Below are 21,172 nucleotides of genomic sequence, written 5' to 3'. Positions count from 1 at the left end.
GCAGAGAAACACACACAATAACCAGAAGGAGAGGAGGTGTGTGTCGTGCTGAAATCATGCTTTATTAAAATCAGTAATGCATCAAACTCGAGGAGGATGAAATATCGTTCGACATCAACAGAACAGTAAAAGCAGGGTGAAAGCTAACTGCTGCTCTCCTCTACTCAGGAGGTGGCGTCGCCGTGGCCGACGAGAGCACCCCGACTATAAACTACAAAACACTCGCACTCAAAACACACCAACACGTCACCTAACTATCCTCCAGGAGGTGGCGCTGCTTCTGCGCAGCAGAGCCGGCTTCGGCCTTTCGTTCGTTTATGGCCAGGAGATGTTTCAAAAAAGCCGGTCCGGCCGTCCTGCGCCAGAAGCAGCGCTCTTTATTAAAACGAGCTAAACGCAGAGAGCGCAGGCCGCTCGCGCTCTCTGCGGGTCATCAAATCACGGTGATGCGACGCGGTCAGTCTGAGCGCAAGGCCAGTTCCTGCTGCTTTACATGAGGGTGATGCAAACAGCACTCAGGGTCTTACGCTCACGGTACAACTCATAGGAAACTGTAATATCACGCACGGACGCGTGTCCAAAACAATAGCTTTGTCTTTCTGTTTCTGTAACGTCAACAGGGAGACTCTCTACCTGTTGAGGCAATCTTAAAGACTTCAACTTATCGTTGAGGCGCAGAGGTTCGTTTCTTGGTTCGACAGGGTATTCGTTCCTGGGGAAACTTTCTCCTGTTTAAACATTTCTTCTTTGGTTTCAGTTAATATTATTGTCATAAATAACAATGCATACATTTCCCATAACCGTTAAATTCGGCTATATACATTATGTACATGTCACAGAAAAGTGGATCAAAAATCCTAAGTCATAGTTATCCAATATGGCACATTTTATAACAACTTTAGACTTTAGTCTAGTTTGGCATAAATTAATGTCAAGATTGGTACAAAAATAGTTCATATTTACAAGAACAGAAATCCAGATCTTTACCAAGTAGATTATTGCAGCTAACTCACTAAATAAAAAGGTTCTGGACGAGGGAAACAGGGTTGTAGATGAATCTTTCCTTTCTTTTTTACTTGGACCGAATGTGAATGTTGAACGTTGCAGAGTCGGAGCTGAGAGCAATGGACAGTCGGAGGGTTTTCGCTCCGGCGTCGTCCTCCTTCACCGCAGGGATCATGAGGAGGGAGTCGGGGATTTGGGAGTCGGGGATTTGGGAGTCGGGGATTTGGGTGAGACTGGGGACTTGACTCTCTGGGGGGACTTGATTGGCTCGGGGGACTTGACTCTCTGGGGGGACTTGATTGGCTCGGGGGACTTGACTCTCTGGGGGGATTTGATTGGCTCAGGGGACTTGACTCCCTGGGGGGATTTGATTGGCTCGGGGGACTTGACTCTCTGGGGGGACTTGATTGGCTCGGGGGACTTGACTCCCTGGGGGGATTTGATTGGCTCGGGGGACTTGACTCTCTGGGGGGACTTGATTGGCTCGGGGGACATGGCAAGAGGGGATTTAGCCTCTGGAGAGGTGATTCTGGGGGGGGCGACTACTTTCTCCTTTGACTCGGACTTGCGGATCGTCAGAGTGAAATGGGCTTCTTGTTTGCCTCCAGCGTTTTCCACCAGCAAAGTGTAGCTGCCTTCGTCTGACATCTCGACGGCAGAGATCTCAAGGGAGGAGTTGTACTGACTGAAGACGATGTGGTGGCGGGCAGTCGAACCGACAGGTGCTCCGTTGTGCAGCCAGGCGATACGAGGTGCTGGTTCACCGTCCACGTTGCTGTCGAATCTGACGATGTCTCCTTCCTCTACAGTCAGGGACTGTGGTTTAGTCAGGATCTGGGCAGGAACACTCGGCTTCTCCCTCGGCTTCTCAACGACAGTGGTGGTCACAACTGTCGTTTTCGAGGAAGAGACGTGGTACACCTCTGTTTTGGTCATCTCTGGCAGATGGGCGGACGGAGGCTCCTCGTCTTTGCGGAGCAAAGAGAAGGCGGCATACTCTTCTCCTGCTACATCCAGTGTGGCATAGTCAGAAGTCTCTCCTTTGGCGTTCCTGCAGACCACGCGGTAAGTGCCTGAGTCCTCGGTCACGCACCTGATGATCTGGAGAGTCAGAACTCCGCTGATGTTCGTCATGTGGTATTTGCCACTCTGGTGGATCTCTTTTCCATTGTGGAACCACTTGACCTCGGGCTCAGGTTTGGCCTGGATGTTCAGGGTGAGCCTCGTGTTGGAGCCGTAGGGTATGCGGTGAGAGCGCATCCTGATGGTGATGCGTGGGGCGTGGTCAAGGCTGAAGGGAGCCTGTGTGACAACCTCGACCTTCCTCTCCACGGATCTCCTCTCTGATATCAGAGCCTGCTTCCTCTCCTCATACCTGGACATGAAGTCGACCTTCGGGAACGTCAAATCTGTCTTCGCAGCTCTCTCTCGGGCAGGAGAACAACTTGCCTCGGCTTTAGCTGTTGGGAGTTTCTTGATTGGTTTGGGAATATATTCTGAGGTAAAGGTCGACAGGTGCTCAGATTCAGTGGCCTCAGAGATTGTTGAAACAGTAATGGTTGTTTCCTTCTTCGAGGTCCGTGTCTTCTCCTCAAACTCCATGCGTTTGAGTTCGCCCTTGTAAGAAGAAATCCTCTGAGCGGTAGTGTGTGGGCGCAGCAGCTCCTGGTCTTCCCTCTCCTCATACAACCGCTGCCTCTGTCTTGGAGGTTGGTATGTAGCTTTGTCGTGACGCTGCCGGAGGTCAACATAACTTGGGCCGGCTTCGTTTTTCGATGGAATTCGGTAGGAGTCATATCTGTGGATCTCTTCTCCCTCTTCGTCGTCACTGTAGACTCTTCTAGGAGACGAGGGACGCAGGGCGGACAGCTCGAAGCGAACCGGGCTGAGGCTAGGTGGAGAAGCAGAATAGCCGAGCTCCAGCTCGTCCTCCAGACGAAGCCTGTCCTCCTCCGTCCTCTTCATGGACAGGTATTCTTTCACAGGCAGCAGCAGCTCCTCGTCTGACAGGTCGCCCAGAGACCTCCTCCTGAACCTGTGGTAGGCCTCCATCTCAGGAGAAGGAGTGCGATGCCTTGAAGGCCTCACGGTCTCCAGGTCATCCTGAGTCATTGAAGTGATGTGCCACCTCGGCTTGTATTGGTCCTTGATCCTGATGGGCACCTCGTAGAACTGGTCCCACCTGGAGAGGCGAATACGCTTCATCCTCTTCTGCTTGATTTTATCCATCGGCTCGGGGAATTCATACTGGTCCCGCAGCTTCTTGTACCATTTCATGTCAGAGAGTGGCTGGAAGTATTTGATTTCCACGTCCTCCTCAAGAACAGCTGGGTTAATAACCCGAGGTGTGGGGACGACGTACGGCATACGCAGCCTCTTCTCGTCGGCCCTCTTCTTCCTCTCCTCTTGTTCTTTCTGTATCTCAGCCTCCGTCTTCTCTCCCTTCTTCGTTGTGACGGCAGGTTTGAACATGGTGGCTGCCTCCCTCACAGCTTGCACCGCTGCAGGTGGTAGAGGCATAACAACCGTGTCAGACAGAATCTGGGACAGCCTCACCTTCTTGTCCAATTCCTCCTTTCCAGCTATCTTTTTCTTTTCCTTCTCAGTGGGTTCATACTCCTTCTTCACATGAGCAACGCGCTCTACTTTGAGCGAGGCCTGGCAACTGGCAGATCCAGCAGAGTTGGTAGCAGTAACTCTGTACACACCAGAGTCCTCGGGCAGAGTGTCTCTCAGATGAAGGATGAAGTAATCCAGCCCCTCATGGACAACCTCAATGGCCGGTCCAAAGGCTAAAGGCATGCCATCCTTCTCCCACTTCAGTGTGGGATGGCCGGACACTCTGATTTCGTAGCGCACGTTCTGGCCCTCCCTGCACTCAACGTTTGCAAGCAGGCGTTTGAACATGGGCCTCAGGGTGAGGTCTGCCGGTTTAGGTCGAGGAACGACGGTCAGACGAGCCTTGCAGCTGTCGTCACCGTATCTGTTGCGCGCCACAACGCTGTACTCGGCGTCATCTTCGTCCTCCAGCTTATGGATGATCAGCTGATACAAACCCTTGTCGCTGATGAAAGTATATTTCTTGTCGTCTTCTCCGGGGATGAGCTTTTGTCCAGATTTGTGCCAGATGACACGAGGCTCTGGGTGAACAGTGATGGTGACACCAAAGCGCACGTCCTCACCGAGGTAGCATGTACGGTTGACCAGAGGAAGGGTGAACTCCGGTGGCTTCTGGAGCATCCTGGCCGTGTCAACTCTGCGCTTTGTTTTCTTGACCACACGGGTGGTGAAGAAGTCGCGGTAAGATCGAACACCACTGATGAACAGCTCTGCGTAGGCACTGTCCTCCCCGTACTCATTCACCACCTTGCATCTGTAAGTGCCGTCATCTGCTCTGGTGACCTTGTTGATGGTAATTACAGCCAGACCATCCTCATATTCGATTTCGTATTTGTCGCCGGCTTCAAGTTGCCTGACGCCACAGTACCAAGTCACTTCAGTGGTGCTGTCATAGTTTTCAATGTTGCAGATGAACTTCACGCTGTCGCCCTCACTCATCACCGCGTGTCCAACCTGGCCTGCGACAGGCCCGTGTTCGAAAGGAGCAATCTTCACCTTGGAGACAAAGACGCCACGCTGGGACCTGATGGAGCCGCCGCTGGCCACGCGGGCCGCAGAGACAACGGTGTTCCACTCCTTCCTCACCATCGTCTGGTAGTATCTCTTATGCCTGCCGGTTGGGATCGCTCTGGCACTGATCTCCTCCGCTGGCTTGGTGAGCCAAGGATGCGCCAGAGCCTCAGTTGAAGTCATGCGGTGCTTACGGTCCTTGGTCATGAGTCGGTCTGTGAAGTCCAATGCTTCGACACTGACCTGCTTGAAGGACTCGTCGTCATAGCTGTAGGCTGCATTGGAGATGTTGTCAATCATCTGTTGGTTGGTTTCCGCGGTGAATGGATTAAGTCCACTGACCAACACGTAGGCAAGGACACCGACGGACCACATGTCCGTAACCGTGCTAACCATGTCACACTGGTGGATCTCAGGGGCAGCGTATTCTGCAGTGCTGTACTGAATCTTGATCTGGTCACCGGGTGTCAGGTGTCTGCACTGTCCCAACTCAATAATCTTCACATTGGAGCTTGTTCTGGTTGTGTAAATGATGTTCTCAGGTCTGATATCAAAGTTTCCGTAGCTCTCAGTGTGCAGGAACTCCAGAGCTGAGCAGACCTGCCTGATGTAATTCACAATCTCACGCTCATTGAGCTCAAACTCGGCTGTATTGAGACGCTCAAAGATATCGGCACCAGAGATGAAGTCGTAGATCATCACCAGCTCCTCGGGGCTGTCAAAAGAGTCGTGGAGGAGGAGGTAGTTTGTGTGTTTGGCCAGATTCAGTGTTGCAATTTCTTTCTTGATGATTGCCTGATCGGCACCTCTGACTTTTATGAATTTAGCCATGTAAGTCTTCTCAGAGCTGGTGTTGACACAGCGGTGGACGATGCCAAACTGACCTCTTCCCAATTCCTCTGCAATGGCATATTTGTTGTGCAGATTCTTGCTGTCGCCATGTTGAGCCTTGCCCTTCGGGACACGTCCAGTATCGTCAACCTCCCTGTCGTAGAGCAGAACTCTGGCTTTGTCCTCTTTGGTCATGACCGGTCCGCTAGTTTCGGATGGGGCACTCTGTCCAAACTTGTTCTCAGCAATGGCTCTGAACTGATAGCTCGTTCCTCCGAACAGATTGGTCACGGTGTAGCGGGTGTCGCGGGACTGGGCAACACGCTCCCACCTCTCTGCGGTGGTGGGGCACTTCTCAATGATGTAGCTGATGACCTTGCTGCCGCCGTCATTGGCTGGGGCCACCCAGCTCAGTCTGACTGAGTCCCTGGAGATGTCACTGGCTGTGACACCGCGTGGAGGATCAGGCACGTCAGCCACATCCAGCTCAACTGTTTGCTGGTCAATGCCGAATCTGTTCTTGGCACAGACGATGTAGAATCCAGCATCATTCTTCTCCACTCCGTTGGGGAATACCAATGAAGTGAAAGACCTGGTGACGATGACCTGGTAGTGGCCATTGCTGTCGATGAGGTCTTGTCCTTTCTGCCATGTGATGACAGGATCTGGTTTGCCACCGAAAGGAATCTTGATATTGACCATCTCTCCGCGCAGGGCAGGGATGGCTTCCTTGTCCTTCAGGTTCTTGGGCAGGTGGATCTGGGCAGGGACTAGAAAAGAGAAAAATAGTTTGTGAGATCTCATGTTTTATTTGAATTTATAAATATGTTTAGCATGTTTACAATGGTTTTGTACAAGTCAATGGTTTTGCTGGAGAAATTGAATATTGTGAGCTTACTTTCAACATCCAGAGAGATTGTTGCACAGATGGAGCCTCCCTGGTTGGTGGCCCTGATCTGGTAAACAGTGGAGTCTTCCTCATCAGCCTCGGTGATGACCAGCTGGTGGTAACCTCCCTTAAACTCCTGGATCTTGATCTTCTTTCCGTCAGATTGGATCTCCTTTCCTCGTCTGAACCATTTAATCACAGGCTTGGGTTGTCCCAAGATCTTGCAGACGAGGGTGGCGTTGCTCTTGTACTTGATGCTCATGTTCCTCAGCTCCTCCTTGAAGGAAGGAGCACGAACCTCAACGGCTGTGGCAGGAACGATAGGAGCGGTCTCCTCGCTGTAGTCACTTTGTCCTCCGAGATTCTCGCACTTCACGCGGAAGATGTGCTCGACGCCCTCAGTCAGACGCTTGGCGGAGAACACCGTCTGTTTGATCTCATCCGTGGTCACCGGAGTCCATTCGGTCCATTCCTTCTTGTCCTTCTTATTCTTCTTCTCAAGGCAATAGCTCTTGATCTTGGATCCACCATCGCTGAGTGGAGGCTTCCAGGAAACCACGCAGGAGTTCTTGGTAATTCCAGAAACAACAGGTGACAGAGGTGGTGATGGTTTCTCTGTGGACAGAAAAATATAAATATGAAATTGGGTATGTCTTCATGGGAAGTCATGTGGTGTATTACAGTTGTGTGCTTACTTTGTTAGAAGTAGTTCTGAAACATAACTGGAGATTGTTTCAAACTTACCAAGCTGGCTCTTGATCAGGATGGGGGAAGTTAGCTCTAGCGGCTCGCTGTTGCCATAGCGATTCTGGGCGTACACACGGAAGAAGTAGCCTGCGCTGTCGGTGAGGTTGGGCACGCGGCAAGACGTGCCATTGATGGAGGATGACACGAGTTCCCACTCGGTGTCCTCCTTGTCTTCGCGCTTCTCCACGATGTAGTTGGTGATCATACTGCCTCCGTCATCCTTGGGAGGCTTCCAGCTGATGATAACAGAGTTCTTCAGGAGGGCATCCAGGACAATGGGGCCGTGGGGCATATCAGGCTTGTCTGGGCACAGAAGTATTATATATAATCATTCACAAATTTGATAATATCACCTTTAAAAATGCATTCGCTGTGGCGAGTAATTTCAATGAACATACCATAGATTTCAACATTGAAGGCGGTGTCAGCCCTGCCAAAGTGGTTGTGCAGTCTGATTCTGTATTTGCCTCCATGGACTCTGCGCTGCACGTTCTTGATGACCAGGTGTGTGTAGTACTCGGTGGTCTCGATGCTAATGTCCTCGGTGTTCTCCAGGGTCTTCGCCCCATGCAGCCACATGATCTTGGGCTCAGGACGACCGATGTAGACGGCGTGGATGCGCAGAGTGGTTCCCAGGCCAGCGTAGTAGGTTTCTTTCAGCGGGTAGTCGGGGTGGAATGATGACGGGGCCTCCAACACCAGGACGCCTTTGGTCTCGGCTTCTCCGGCATCGTTGATGGCTTTGCAGGTGTACTCTCCCTCATCCTCTTGCTGGTCTGTCATAATAGACAGGGAGTGGTTGCGGCCGTCTGAGCTCATCTCGTACTTGCGAGACTCGACAACCTCCTTGCCATCATGATACCATTTAATTTCAGGCACAGGTCTGCCGATAATCTGGCACTTCATGACACCAGGCTGGCCCAGTTTGGTGGTTACTTCATCCATTTCCTTCCTCAGGCTTGGTATAGTTTCAACTGTAAGTACAAGTCGAGAAGGTATATTTATGAAACATAAGTGTAAATTATGAAAGTTGTAATACAAATTTTTACAGTATATTTCAGTTTGCTCACCACTCAGTTTAGTCTTGATGCATGTGGCAGTCCTACGAGGTCTGCTCATTCCTGTCTCGTTCTCAGCAAACACTCTGAACTCGTATTCCGTGGCCTCGGCCAGTCCAGGCATGGTGAACTGCATTTCCTTCAGCCTCTGCTTGTTGCACTTCTTCCAGGTGCTCTCGATGGACTTCCTGTAGTCCACCCAGTAGCCCAGGACCTCCTTTCCACCGTTGCACTCGGGAGCCTGCCAGCGGACGGTGATGGCATTCTTCGACACATTTACTGTGTCGATCTCGCCGGGCTGGCTGGGCTTGTCTGGAGCGACAGAAACAAAAAAGAAAATTAGCTCTATTAATTTCAGGTCTGTTAATGACCAGAAAGTACATTTGAATTGAGAAGGAGACTCACCGAATGGATCCTTGCATGTGACTGGGTCAGACACAGGACCAGCCTCACTCTCGCCAATGTCGTTCACAGCAACAATGCGGAACTGGTAGTCTGTATCAGGCGTAAGTCTTGGCAGGGTAAACATGGTGGAAGTGATCTTGGTCTCATGGCGGGACCACGTCTCAGCGGACACCACCTTGTACTCAACAAAGTAGCCAGTGATGGCAGAACCACCGTCGTCCTTTGGTCTGGACCAGGCCAGTGCCACGGAGCTCTTGGTGACGTCCATGATCTCTGGCGGGGTGCTTGCAGGCTCGGGGGGACCTGGTTTGAAAAACAGATAACTTTTGAGTTATTATTGAATTGTTTTACACAATTCAATGATTTGGAGACTGGAAAAAGGAATACTTACAGAGAGGAGTCTTGGGCACCAGTGTCTGCTCGGACTTTAGAGATCCGCTGACACCAAAGGAGTTTTCAGCTGTGACCTTGAAGTGGTACTCTGTTCCCTCCTTCAGGCCCTTAACGATGAGCTGAGTTTCAGTCACCCTTGAGTCCACGGTGTACCAGGCATTTCTTGCTGCCTCACGTCTTTCTACGATGTAACCAAGGATTTCTGAGCCACCGTCATCAGTGGGTGCTTTCCATGACACCTTCACAGAGTTGGCCTGGATCTCTTCAAAGACCATTGGTCCTTCTGGAGCACTTGGGCGGCCAATGACCTTCACCTTAATTTGGGCTTTCTTCTTGCCAACCCTATTCTCCAGCAGGAGGTCGTACACACCAGAGTCGCTCCTCTCTGCTCCCTTGATCACCAGCTCGCTGGCATCCTCGGTGGAGGCAATCATGGCCTTGGTGGACACCGCACCACCACCCTTGGACCACTTGCAGGTTGGGTGAGGTTTACCTTTGATGGGCAGAGACAGCCTAACGACTCCGCCGTAGCGGACCACGTATACGTCTTTGTATTTGAGCTCCAGGTCGTAGTCAGGAGATTCTGCAGAACAATCAGGGGCACAAAAGTCAGTTTCATTTTGTATTGATTTTAAACGTACACACAGGATGTTAGTGCAGGAGTAGTTAATGTGTCATCACCGAGCATTTCAGTCACAGTGACCGTTCCAGGCACTTCAGCAGGCTCTCCAGAGCCGCCAGCATTGCAGGCCATCACACGGAACTTGAACTCCTCTCCTTGAGGCATTTTGGTCAGTGTGTACTCGCAGATCAGAGATGGTGTGGTGTTGCACTTGATCCAGGCCATAGTGCCCACTTTCTGCATCTCAATCAGGTAACCGTCCACCCGAGCATCTCCCTCCTCATCGGGAGGACTCCAAGCCAGCGACACAGAGGACTTGGTAGTGTCGGTGATCCTTGGGTTCTGAGGACAGCCAGGTGGATCTGAACAGGCAGGAGAAAAGCATGTCAGTATTTCCTGCTACTTCAGTATATAATGCGTAAAAGTGTCATGTCACAAGTTACATCATCAAGTCTTCTCTGATGAAATGTGTCTCTCACCGATAGGATCCGTTGCCACTGCTGGTTTGGAGGATAGACTCGGTTTGCTCAGTCCTCTGGCGTTGATGGCTGTGATTCTGTGTTCGTACTCCAGGCCCTCAATCAGCTCGGTCGACCTGTATCTGGTCATGGTGATTGGGTTCTTGTTGGCGCGCACCCATCTTTCCGACCTGACTTCTTTGCGCTCAATGATGTACCCAGAAACCTCAAGACCACCGTCTTCCTCTGGCGGGTTCCAAGCCACGGTCATGCCATCACGAGAAACATCAAAGGTGGTTGGACGGCCAGGAGGTCCAGGGACATCTGTAGAGGAGGGAAAGCATGTTACCGTCCAGCTGTTGACATATTTCTCTCTGTATGATGGTATTGACAAAATGTTTCATCCAGAATAAAACCAGAAGTCTTACTATTCAAGCTCCTGCAGGTGACGATCTCAGACTGCAGGAACTCTCCGGTGCCGTAGCGATTTACAGCAGCCGCACGGAAGACGTACTCATCTCCCTCCGTCAGGTTCACATATTTGAATGTTGGTCGGCTAACGGAGTCGCAGACGGGCACCCAGCCCGGTCTGTGGGCGTCACGCTGCTCCACCACATAGCCACTGATGGGAGCCCCACCATCTCTGACCGGTGGATCCCAGCTGCAGGTGACGGTGGTGGAATCAACCTCATCCAACCTGATGGGTCCCTGTGGTTCGTCAGGTTTGGCTGGTAAAACAGAATTGATGGTTACGGTCATTATTTTCTGTAACAGTGTCAATCTTGAAATGAATGTTCTGGACTTAAAAAAATAAAACAAAAATAAGAACTGGGAGATGGTTTCTTACAGAGAACGATGACCTTGATGACCTCGGTGAGGACACCAACAACGTTCTTCAGCTCCAGGGTGTAGTCACCGCTGTCGTCGATGGTGGTGTCTGACATGATCAGTTTGGAGAACTTGCCAGTGCTCTTGATTTTGACACGGTCTGTGATTTTTAGCTTATTGTTGGCAAAGTACCAGGAGCAGACGGGAGGAGGCCTGCCGACAATAGGCAGGTCGAGCTCCAGAGTCTTGCTGGCCAGGATGTTAACAACCTTCTGAGGAATACTGGAGAAGTCCACCACGGGCATCACTGCAACGGAAAAAGAGATACAACATCATCAACAACTGTGAAGTTACTGCAGTGTGTAGAGATTTATTATGTTTAGCTGCAGGCAGCACAGCCTTCATCTGTTACCTCTCTGTTCCTGCACAGTGACGGCTGCAACCAGCTCTTTGGGCTCGCTGGCTCCTCTGCTGTTGACGGCTTTGATTCTGAACAAATATTGCTCAGTCTCGTTCAGCTTCTCGATGGTGTGCTCGAAGTCCGTGAGCTTCAACGTGGCCACCTTCATCCACTTGTCGGTGCCGAACTTACAGGCTTCAATGACGTAGCCCGTCAGCCTGCTGCCACCGTCGTGCTCAGGCTTTTCCCAGCCCAGGGAGACGGTGCTCTTGGTGATGTCGATTACCTCCAGCTTGTGCGGCGGCAGAGGCACTTCACAAACCAGGATGACATCTGGAGTCTCACAGGGCTCACCGATACCGTAAATGTTCTCAGGCAGGACCCGGAAGTAATACAGCATGCCCTCCATGAGGCCGTCGATCTTGTAGGATGTCTTACTCCACTTGGCTGTCACCGTCTTGTAGGCTCTCATGGAGGCCTCACGCCTCTCGATGATGTAGTTGTTGACTGGAGCACCTCCATCCACGGTTGGGGCTTCCCAGGAGATGGTGATAGACTCCTTGGTCAACTCTTTGATCTTGATCGGTCCGGTTGGTCCAGGAGTGTCTAAGAATGAAAATACATTTTGCTGTCAAAATGGACAATTTTCAAAAGCTACTGCATCATGTGAAATCAAAATAAACGTTTCTTCTAGAATGAACTCTAATGAAACATCTACTTACCATACACCTTGACGAGAATGTTGACTTCCTGTTTTCCCGCAGAATTCTCGGCCACCAGCGTGTACTTGCCAGCGTCGTAGCGGTGGACTTTGTCGATGATGAGAGTGGTGGACGTGTTGGTGACCTCGATGAAGCCTCTGTTGTGGAGGTCGACACCAGGCTTGCTCCAAGTGATCGCAGGAGTAGGACGACCGGTGACGTTGACGAAGAGGCGGAGAGAGCCACCAGCGCGCAGGCAGATGGTCTTCTTCAGGTCATCGTGGAGCTCGAAGTCAGGAGTTTCTGTGTGAAAGGGCGGGATAATTAGTGCTTGGTTTATAATGTTGGTTATTTAGAAAGGAACTATTGGAAAGAGACAAGTTACATAATTTAATCAAATTTTGTATGGTAAAGTACAAAACTGACATCTTAATGAATAAACTGTTAACCTTAGTTGATTATTATATTTACTTTGATGTTTTCCAGGCATTTACTCACCGATTCTCTCAACTGGCTCCGTCTCAGCGCACGGTTCGCTGAAGTCTCCTGTACCGTTGACGTTAATGCCAGCCACCCGGAAGCAGTACTTCTTGCCCACAGAGAGTCCAGTCACCACGAACTCTGAAGCACGGAGAGTCTTTTCGTGGGCCTTCGTCCATTCCTCTGCTCCAGCTTCCTGCATCTCCAGGATGTAGCCAATCACATCGGCTCCGCCGTCATCCACGGGCCGGGACCAGGCCAGGCTGATGCTGTCGGCGTGGCTGTCAGTGATACGAGGAATAGAAGGAGGAGCAGGGGTGCCTGAGAGGAGACGGTACAAGGACAAAGATCAATACATCTGATAAGATAAAGGGTTGACTGAGGTGTTGGCAGATGTCATGACCCGTTAGTCACGGATCTAAACACACCAGATTTATGCATTTAAGATCATCTGTCAGTTCTTCATGATGTCATTTTAGTTAGTCACTTCAGGATTTCGCTGAGTTTGTGTTTTTTTGCAATCAAAACTGCAGCGGATTTTCTCAAAACTTGTGATGTAATTTGTGGAGTTTTAAGGGAAGTTTTTGCGTAAAATTGCGGGAATTAGAAAAAGTTGCAAGTTCAGAAAGAAAAAAGCATTGTTTTTTTTTTTTTTTAAAACGCTACCTGATTAAGGAATAAATCTGTAATCACTTCCTGTGATAATTATCATGCTGCACATCACAGGATATCTGATCACTTCCATTGATAATAAGCATTTCATGAGAAAATTGTATTGTGAAGGCCACCTTTTCCGCAAACCCCGCCACTTCCTGTTTCTCCTCTTGTTGCGGTTTCCTCCGGTGAACAATTTTATTTGGTGATGAAAACAGGAGAAGAGACTTTCTGATTGGAAATGAGGAGTTATTTTTGTTAATAAAGCGAGTTTTGTCTGAAAAGATTTACTTTATATCGTTAATACTCTCAGCACAGATTGTGATGACGATGTTTTTTGTTGAAAAATCGCGGGAATTTTCAAATATTGCAAGCTTCTGCAAATTTTGCAGTTTGCTTGAATTTGCATCAATTATTGCGATCGCAAAACCACGATTTCCCAGAGGGACTGATTTACTGAGGTGTTGGCAGATGTCATCATCCATTAGTCACAGATCTAAACAGATCAGATTTATACATTAAAGACCATCTGTCAGGTCTTCAGTATGTAGTTTTAGGTATGTACCAGGTGGACTTACATGTTGGCACTCTGCAGACGACATACAGGGAAACCTCACTGGCCTCGCTCTCTCCGGCCTTGTTGACAGCTGTCACTCTGAACTGGTAGATGTTGCCCTCGGACAAACCGGACACCTTCAGAGTGGTGTCCAGGTGAGCGCCATCCCTGTTTACCTTCACCCAGCGGGCACTCTTCTTCTCGTGTCTCTCCACCAGGTAATGGATCAACGGGCTGCCGCCGTCGCTCTCTGGCTTCAGCCACTCAATGGTGGCGAAGTCCTTTCCTGACGCCAGGATCTCCGGAGGTCCAGGAGGAGTCGGCACCGCTGGAGGACAGAGGAGAAGTTGAACAGAGAGTTGAGAGGTTGTGGTTTTAATTCTATTGTCATGTGTTATGTTGTAATTGTCTATCGGTGTCTTTCAACAATGATCTGACTGTTGTACTTACTGAAGGTGTTTCTGGCGACCATGGGCTCCGACTGGAGGTAGACTCCGGCTCCGTACTTGTTGACTCCCCGGACTCTGAACAGGTACTCTGTGTTCTTGAACAGCCTGGTGACGTCACAGGTCAGCTCCTTGCACTCAGCATGCATAATTACCCAGTTGAGTCTGTTGGTGTCACGCCTCTCCACGATATAGTGAGCAACATCGTCGCCGCCATCCTCGAGGGGCGGCTTCCAGCTCAGGGTGCACGACTCCTCGGTAATCTTGCTGATCTCAATGCTGCCCTCACAGACCCCAGGTGTGTCTGTCAAAAAAAACACGATCACACTAAATTACTTTGCATGATTGTGACAAATGAATACCTCCAGTGCGATCTGTAGTTACACGAGTTGAAAGGTTAAAGAAAAAAGCCCCTCACCGAGCACTTTGACGTTGACCTCGGCGGTCTTGGTTCCGCTGACGTTCTTGACTGTGAGGAAGTATTTTCCTGTGTCATCTCTGTCACAGAATTTGATGATGGCCATAGCCTTGGTGGGGGTGTACTGCAGGTGGTACTTTTCACACAACTCCAGGTCCCTGCTGCCCTTGGACCAGGAAGCCTTAGGGTCAGGCCTGCCTCCCACCGCTGCATCCAGAACCAGGTCTGATCCAGCTCGGACCATAACGGTTTCTGACAGGAGTTTGCTGTCCAGCTGGGCCTTCGGAGGCTCTGTTGAGTGGAGACGAGGTACATGGTTTATTTTTATTGTCAGTGAATTAAGATGCGTTTATGTCACAAGTCTGAAAGTGTGCTGTATTGGTGCTGTTGTGTCACGGTAACAAATCTTACCAAAGTCGGTCTTGCACTGCACCGACCCGGTGGACTCGGAGGGAATGCTGAAGACCTGGTTGGCGTTCTTAGCGATGACTCTAAACTCATAGGGCTCTCCCTCTCCCAGGGCGGTGATGGTGAAGAAGTTGTCTGTCACGTTGGTGTAGTTACACTTGAGCCAGCGGCCCTCGCCCGTCAATGTGTACGGCTTGCGTTCAATGATGTAGCCCACGATGGGACTGCCACCGTCATTCAGTGGAGCCGACCATTTGAGGGAGACTGTGGTTCTTGTAACATTTGTGACTTCCGGTTTACTTGGTGGATCTAAAAACCAGATACAAAATTGTTTGTCAGATCATTTAGCTTCTTGGAGTATCATATAAAAAAAAAGATAGTGTCCAGTTGGAACTCACCAACTGGGTTTTGAGCGACTGCTCCCTTGGAGGCCTCACTGGCTTTGCTCAGCCCACCGCTGTTCATGGCGTAAACCCTGAATTGGTACTCCAGGCCTTCAACCAGACCTTCCATCTTGTAGTAGCACTCAAAGCACGGGATCTTGTTCTCCCTCACCCACAGGATGTTGTTCCTCTCCTTCTTCTCAATCCAGTAACCTGTCACTTTGCTGCCACCATCGTGGTAGGGCTCCTCCCATTTCATGGTCATCGTGTTAGAGGTGACATTAAAGACTAAAGGCCTCGTTGGGGGGCCTGGAGGTGCTGTGATAATAAATTACATTTTGTTGTTACAGTCTCGTTCAGTTGAAAACACTTCTACAAACATTGTAAAACTGTCTAAAATGCTCTATTTATTATACAAACGTTAAATTAGGAGGAAGTAAAGCACTTACTGAACGGATGCTCTGCCACAATAGTCTCAGACTCAGTCGACCTGCTGACACCAAATTGGTTCTCGGCAGAGACCCTGAATGTGTACTGCATGTACTTGGTCAGGTGACTGACGTGGAGAGTTGTGCGCTTTACGCTGGAGTTGATCAGCTGCCAGGCGGTGGACCCTGACTCTCGCTTCTCCACAATATAGTTGGTGATGTCGGTGCCGCCGTCATCCTCTGGTGGTTGCCAATCAGCGACGCAGGACTCAGAGGTGATGGATGTGATTTCGATGGGCCCGGTTGGAGGGCTGGGTCGGCCTGTGACATTAACTTCTATAGTAAAGGTTCTGGTTCCTGCCACATTCTCCAGAGTCAGGTAGTATTTACCACCATCTCCTCTCATGGCCTCCTTGACAGAGATGCTGGTTCTGTCCTTTGCTACTTTGATGGTAACTCTGTCTGAGCTCTTCAGCTTCATCTCCTCCAACTTCCAGGAGACCTTGGGAGCAGGTCTACCACTGATGGGAACGTCGATGGTGAAGGTGCCGCCAGACCTGCATGTGACGAGCTGGTTGGCGATCTCGCTGAGATCAGCAGCAGGTTCGATGTGAGGCTCTTTGACCAGCACGGCAGCCAGCGTTTCCTTGGGCTTGCTGTAGCCAGATTCATTCTTCGCCTTCACACGGAAGTCATACTCATCGCCCTTATTGAGCTTCTCAACAGCATAGGTGAGATTCTTGGTGTTGCCAACCACCATCCATTTGTCTGTACCCTTCGCCTTGGCCTCGATGACGTAACACTGGATGCGACTGCCACCATCATGTTCTGGTTTCAGCCAGCCCAGAGACACAGAGCTGTCTGTGGTGTCGAGGATGTCCATTCTCTTTGGAGTCGCCGGCTCTGCGGTGGCAACGACGGGATCGGTCAGCTCAAACGCCTCACCCACGCCGTGCTGGTTCTCCGCAGAGACTCTGAAGAAGTATGGCACACCCTCCAGCAGGTCCTGTATCTTCAGGATATGCTGTTTGCACTTGCCACCAGACTGCGTCCAAGTGCGGCGGCTAGCCTCCCGCCTCTCAACAATATAGTGATGGATTCGGGCTCCACCGTCACTGAGAGGAGGCTCCCAGATGAGCGTGACAGAGCCTCTGGTTACCTCTTTGAAGGCGACGGCCTGCGGTGCTCCAGGAGTGTCCATCACCTTCACGACGAACGTAATGGCCTTGCTGCCGCTGGCGTTGTCCAGGTTGACGGTGTATTTGCCTGTATCATTTCTGGAACAGTTTTCAATACTCAGAGAGCTGAAACTGTCGGTCGTGTTGATGTCTGCCATGGCACCCAACTCTCCCTCCTCCTTCACCCAAGTGGCAGTGGGAGTGGGCTTCCCTCTGAAGTGGATGCCCATGCGCAATGAACCTCCGGCCTTGACGATGTGTGTCTGCTTGAAGGTGGCGTCGATATCCACCTGTGGCGGTGTCAGCCTGTCTACAGCCTGAGCTGGCTCTGGAATCTCCTGTCCCTCGCCTCTACCCACATGATTGACAGCTGCGACACGGAATTTGTACTCAGCTCCTGTCTGTAGACCCGTGACCACGTAACTTGTGTCCGCCACAAGCTCCTCATTTACCCTCTTCCATTCTTCTTCTCCCTTCACCATCTCAATAATATAGCCGAGGATCTCCATGCCTCCGTCGTCTGCGGGCCTGGACCATTCCAAGCTGATGGAGGTGTTGGTGGAGTCCGACACACACACCACAGATGGAGCACAAGGAATATCCTTTGGCTCGGCAGCTTTGATCGGCAAAGAGATGTTGCTAGGAGCTCCAACACCAGCATCGTTTACGGCCATGACACGGAACTCGTATTCCGTATCCTCCGTCAGGTGGGGCACCTTGTGAGCACATTCGACGATGGGCTTCTTGCTAACCACTTTGTAGAAGCGGGTCGTCTTCTTCTCTCGTTTCTCCAGGATGTAGTACTGAATTGGGTTTCCTCCGTCAGATGTGGGAGGAGTCCAGGACAGGGTGATGCTCTCTCCTGTCACCTCAGTAGCGTCAGGAGTGCCTGGAGCATCAGGAGCAGCTGGAGGAAGCAAGTTTGATAGATGAGTGCATTTAACTACAATTAGGTAACATGGAAATATAATGTGTATTTTGTATTAAATATGAAATTTGTAAAAAGTCCTCCCTTCTTCCCACTTACTATACTGCATCTGTGCAATGATGGGGCTGGATTCTAAAGGTCTACCAACTCCAAACTTGTTGACAGCGGACACCCTGAACTGGTACTCATTGGTCTTGATGAGCTTGGTTGCATTGAAAGTGCACTCCATACATTCATCAGACACCAATGCCCAGGAAATCTTGGCAGTCTCACGCTTCTCAATGATGTAATGTGAGATCTCAGAGCAGCCGTCATTCTCGGGTGCGTTCCAGGACAGAGTGCACTTGCCCTCTGAGATGTGGCTGAAAGTGATGGGTCCTACTGGCTCCCCAGGAGTGTCTGCAACACATCAGTGTGAGAATAAATACGTGAATAAACACAGTGATGTAAAATACCACATGGCAGTATAAAGAGCAAAACGTCTGGACTGTGGACCTTGGACTTGGACCAGAATGTTCTCCTTCTTGCTTCCAGATCCGTTGGTCGCCTCTATAGTGAAGAGGCCGCGGTGTGAACGATCCGCATCCCTGACGAACAGAGTGCTGGATCCAGCCACGGTGATGATATCCATCATCTTTTTGGTAACTGCCACACCGTCTCTGTACCAGACAACCTTGGGAGCTGGGCGTCCAGTGGTGGTCACCTTCAGCCTGATGTTGTCTCCTGCCTTGACTGTCAAACCCTCAAAGTACTCTGGACCGAACTCAATATTTGGAGCAGCTGGTTTTGAGAAAAAGGGGCATTAGTTTACAGTGTGCAGCTTTACTGAGCTATAACAAGGTCATTTTCTGAAAAATTAGCTGATGGAGCTGTCAGCTGTTTCTAAAGGGCAGCAAAAGCAGTGTTAACCACTCACATAATTTACCTATCAGTTTAACATCACAACCCTTCAGTCCTGTCGTTACTCACCATTCTCACTTCTGACAAAAATCATGCCAGAGGAGTTGGACGGGGGACTGACGACGCCAATGGCATTCCTGGCAATTACTCTGAACTCATAGCGTTCATTTGTTGCCAGCCCAGTAACGGCGTACTGACAGTCATGTACATCAGTCAAGTTGGCCTTGAACCAGCGACCTTGCCCTTGTCGTTTCTCGATGTTGTAGCCGGTGATCTTGCTGCCACCATCACGTTTGGGTGCATCCCACTTCAGTGACACCGAGTCACTTGTCACATCAGTGTAGTCAGGCTGGCCAGGAGGATCTGAAAAACAACACACATCTTATTACTTGTTTTCATTGTAACTATGTTTTAGTTAGATGTAAGACAACAATATTTTGGTGAACATATTAGATTTCCAACATACTTTATGTTTGAAGGGAGCAGAGTGATGTAAAGGTTTAAATCAGCACTCACCCACAGGACTGACAGCCATGGTTGTCTTGCTCTCATCACTCATCCGGCTGAAGCCAGCATCATTCTGGGCATAGACTCTGAAGGAGTACTCAAGGCCTTCAATGAGCTCCAGAATCCGGTAGTCGGTTTCTTTGACCAGCATGGTGTTCACCTTCTGCCACATGATGCTGTTCTTCTCCTTCTTCTCCACATGGTAGCCCTGGATGGGGGTACCACCGTCATAGATGGGCGTCTCCCACTGAATGGTCATGCCGTCGTTGGTCACGTTGTACACAACAGGCTTGCCCGGCGGGCCGGGAGGCCTGAACTGGTGCTTGGCGATGACCATCTGTGAGATCAGAGGCTCGCTGGCACCATATCTGTTCTCAGCACACACTCTGAACTGGTACTGGAGACCCTTGACCAGGTTGGGAATCTTAAACTGAGTATCCTGGACACTGGAGCAGGCCATCTTCCAATCAGACTGGGAGGTGTCCTGCTTCTCCACGGTGTAGCAGGTGATGTCTCCACCGCCGTCGTTGTTGGGTTCATCCCAGGAGATCATGATGCTATCAGCCCTCACTTCATCCAGTCGGATGGGTCCAACAGGTTTTGATGGGGGTCCAAGTGTGATGACATGGATGTGGAAAGATCTCCTGTTGACTTTATTGTCAAGGGTCAGTGTGTATTTACCCTGGTTCTCACGTGTCACGTTCTTAATCATGAGAGTAGCTTTGTTTTCTGTCTTCTTGAAGCGCACTTGGTCACTCTCCTTCAGAGGTAGGTTGTCCTTCAGCCACAGAATAGCAGGTCTCGGCTTCCCTTTGTATGGCAGCTCAATGTGCACGTTATGACCCAGTCGAACGCTGATGCTGCCATCCGGGTACTCTGCAAGGCTTGCCTCAGGTGTAATAATGTAGTCGATGACCTTGATGGGCCCAGTCTCAACAAAGTCACCCTGTCCCTTCTCATTCCTGGCGGCAACCCTGAAGAACACATCCGAGTGCTCCTTGAGCTTCTTGACCTCAAACTCACACTGTCTGCTGGCTCCTCCCGATGACCATTCCTCGTCCTTGAGTTTCTTCTCAATCACGTAGTCGGAGATGATGCTGCCACCATCATAGTCAGGCTTCAACCACTGCAGAGTGACGGAGGTCTTCGATGAATCCTTCATAGAGACCGCCTTGACTGGTCCTGGAGTCTCTGTGGCTTTCACGGGCTCGTGCGTTTCACATGGATCACCGACACCATTCTCATTTTCTGCTAAGACACGGAAGAAGAAGGATGTCTTTTCGGAGAGGTCTTCGATGGTGTAAGTTGTGTCTGTGCATTTGTTTGTCACTGCAGAATATGATCTCTTGGAGGAGTCCTTCTTTTCAACAATGTAGTTTGTGATCTCGGCACCGCCGTCGAGGAGCGGAGGCTCCCAGCAGAGAGTGACCTTTCCACGGGTCACGTCCTTCAGGACCAGGTTCTTGCACTGAGCCGGGGTGTCCTGGACCTTCACGGATAGAGTCAGTGTCTTGGGCTTTCCCACTCCATTCTCTAGCTTCACTGTGTACTTTGCGGTGTCCAGCCTGGTTACCTCGCGCATAACAAGGACTGTGGTCGTGTCCGAGTGGTGGAACTCGTATTTGTGGTCGTTATCGATGCATTCTTCTCCTTTGCTCCAGGAAGCAGTGGGAGCAGGTCTGCCCTTCAGAGGAACAGACAGCTCCACATCCTTGCCAGCCTTCACGATGTAGTGAGTTCTCATGGCAACGTCCGAGTCAATCTGGGCTTCCTCTGTGAACATCATCAGAAACATACAGGGTCACACAGGGACCAGCGCAAGAACGTTACAAGAAATAAATTGAAGGGAAATAGTTCATTAACCCTCCCGCTGTCCTCGGGTCAAATTGACCCGCAGCTATGTTCAACCAAGTTCTATT

The 21,172-nt window shown here is 50.4% G+C and overlaps 1 protein-coding gene across 31 annotated transcripts in view; it reads right to left on the bottom strand.

Annotated features, from left to right (window-relative positions):
• Positions 1 to 41: 41 nt before the first annotated feature.
• LOC138201202 (titin-like) overlaps positions 42 to 21,172 on the bottom strand; it is a 156,031-nt gene continuing 134,900 nt past the window's right edge. For all 31 annotated transcript variants that reach the window (XM_069154451.1, XM_069154460.1, XM_069154467.1 and 28 more), the window contains 24 exons: positions 19,263 to 21,026; positions 18,816 to 19,109; positions 18,342 to 18,626; positions 17,946 to 18,245; positions 15,762 to 17,825; positions 15,328 to 15,630; positions 14,933 to 15,238; positions 14,522 to 14,812; positions 14,108 to 14,407; positions 13,680 to 13,985; positions 12,466 to 12,768; positions 11,989 to 12,270; positions 11,279 to 11,872; positions 10,886 to 11,173; positions 10,467 to 10,766; positions 10,060 to 10,362; positions 9,640 to 9,942; positions 8,957 to 9,541; positions 8,566 to 8,868; positions 8,173 to 8,472; positions 7,501 to 8,076; positions 7,100 to 7,405; positions 6,365 to 6,970; positions 42 to 6,236 (listed from right to left, as the gene is read on the bottom strand). In XM_069154451.1, the coding sequence (XP_069010552.1) occupies positions 1,177 to 6,236; positions 6,365 to 6,970; positions 7,100 to 7,405; positions 7,501 to 8,076; positions 8,173 to 8,472; positions 8,566 to 8,868; positions 8,957 to 9,541; positions 9,640 to 9,942; positions 10,060 to 10,362; positions 10,467 to 10,766; positions 10,886 to 11,173; positions 11,279 to 11,872; positions 11,989 to 12,270; positions 12,466 to 12,768; positions 13,680 to 13,985; positions 14,108 to 14,407; positions 14,522 to 14,812; positions 14,933 to 15,238; positions 15,328 to 15,630; positions 15,762 to 17,825; positions 17,946 to 18,245; positions 18,342 to 18,626; positions 18,816 to 19,109; positions 19,263 to 21,026 (16,322 nt within the window). In that variant the 3' untranslated portion in view covers positions 42 to 1,176. The remainder of the gene's footprint in view (positions 6,237 to 6,364; positions 6,971 to 7,099; positions 7,406 to 7,500; positions 8,077 to 8,172; positions 8,473 to 8,565; positions 8,869 to 8,956; positions 9,542 to 9,639; positions 9,943 to 10,059; positions 10,363 to 10,466; positions 10,767 to 10,885; positions 11,174 to 11,278; positions 11,873 to 11,988; positions 12,271 to 12,465; positions 12,769 to 13,679; positions 13,986 to 14,107; positions 14,408 to 14,521; positions 14,813 to 14,932; positions 15,239 to 15,327; positions 15,631 to 15,761; positions 17,826 to 17,945; positions 18,246 to 18,341; positions 18,627 to 18,815; positions 19,110 to 19,262; positions 21,027 to 21,172) is intronic.

This window comes from Embiotoca jacksoni, unplaced genomic scaffold, assembly GCF_022577435.1.
Source record: "Embiotoca jacksoni isolate LCO1_2020_lvr unplaced genomic scaffold, fEmbJac1.0.p SCAF_2, whole genome shotgun sequence".
NCBI classification, from domain to species: Eukaryota; Metazoa; Chordata; class Actinopteri; family Embiotocidae; genus Embiotoca; species Embiotoca jacksoni.
The sequence above is the reverse complement of the archived record's forward strand: the minus strand, read 5'-3'. Positions and strand labels throughout refer to the sequence as shown.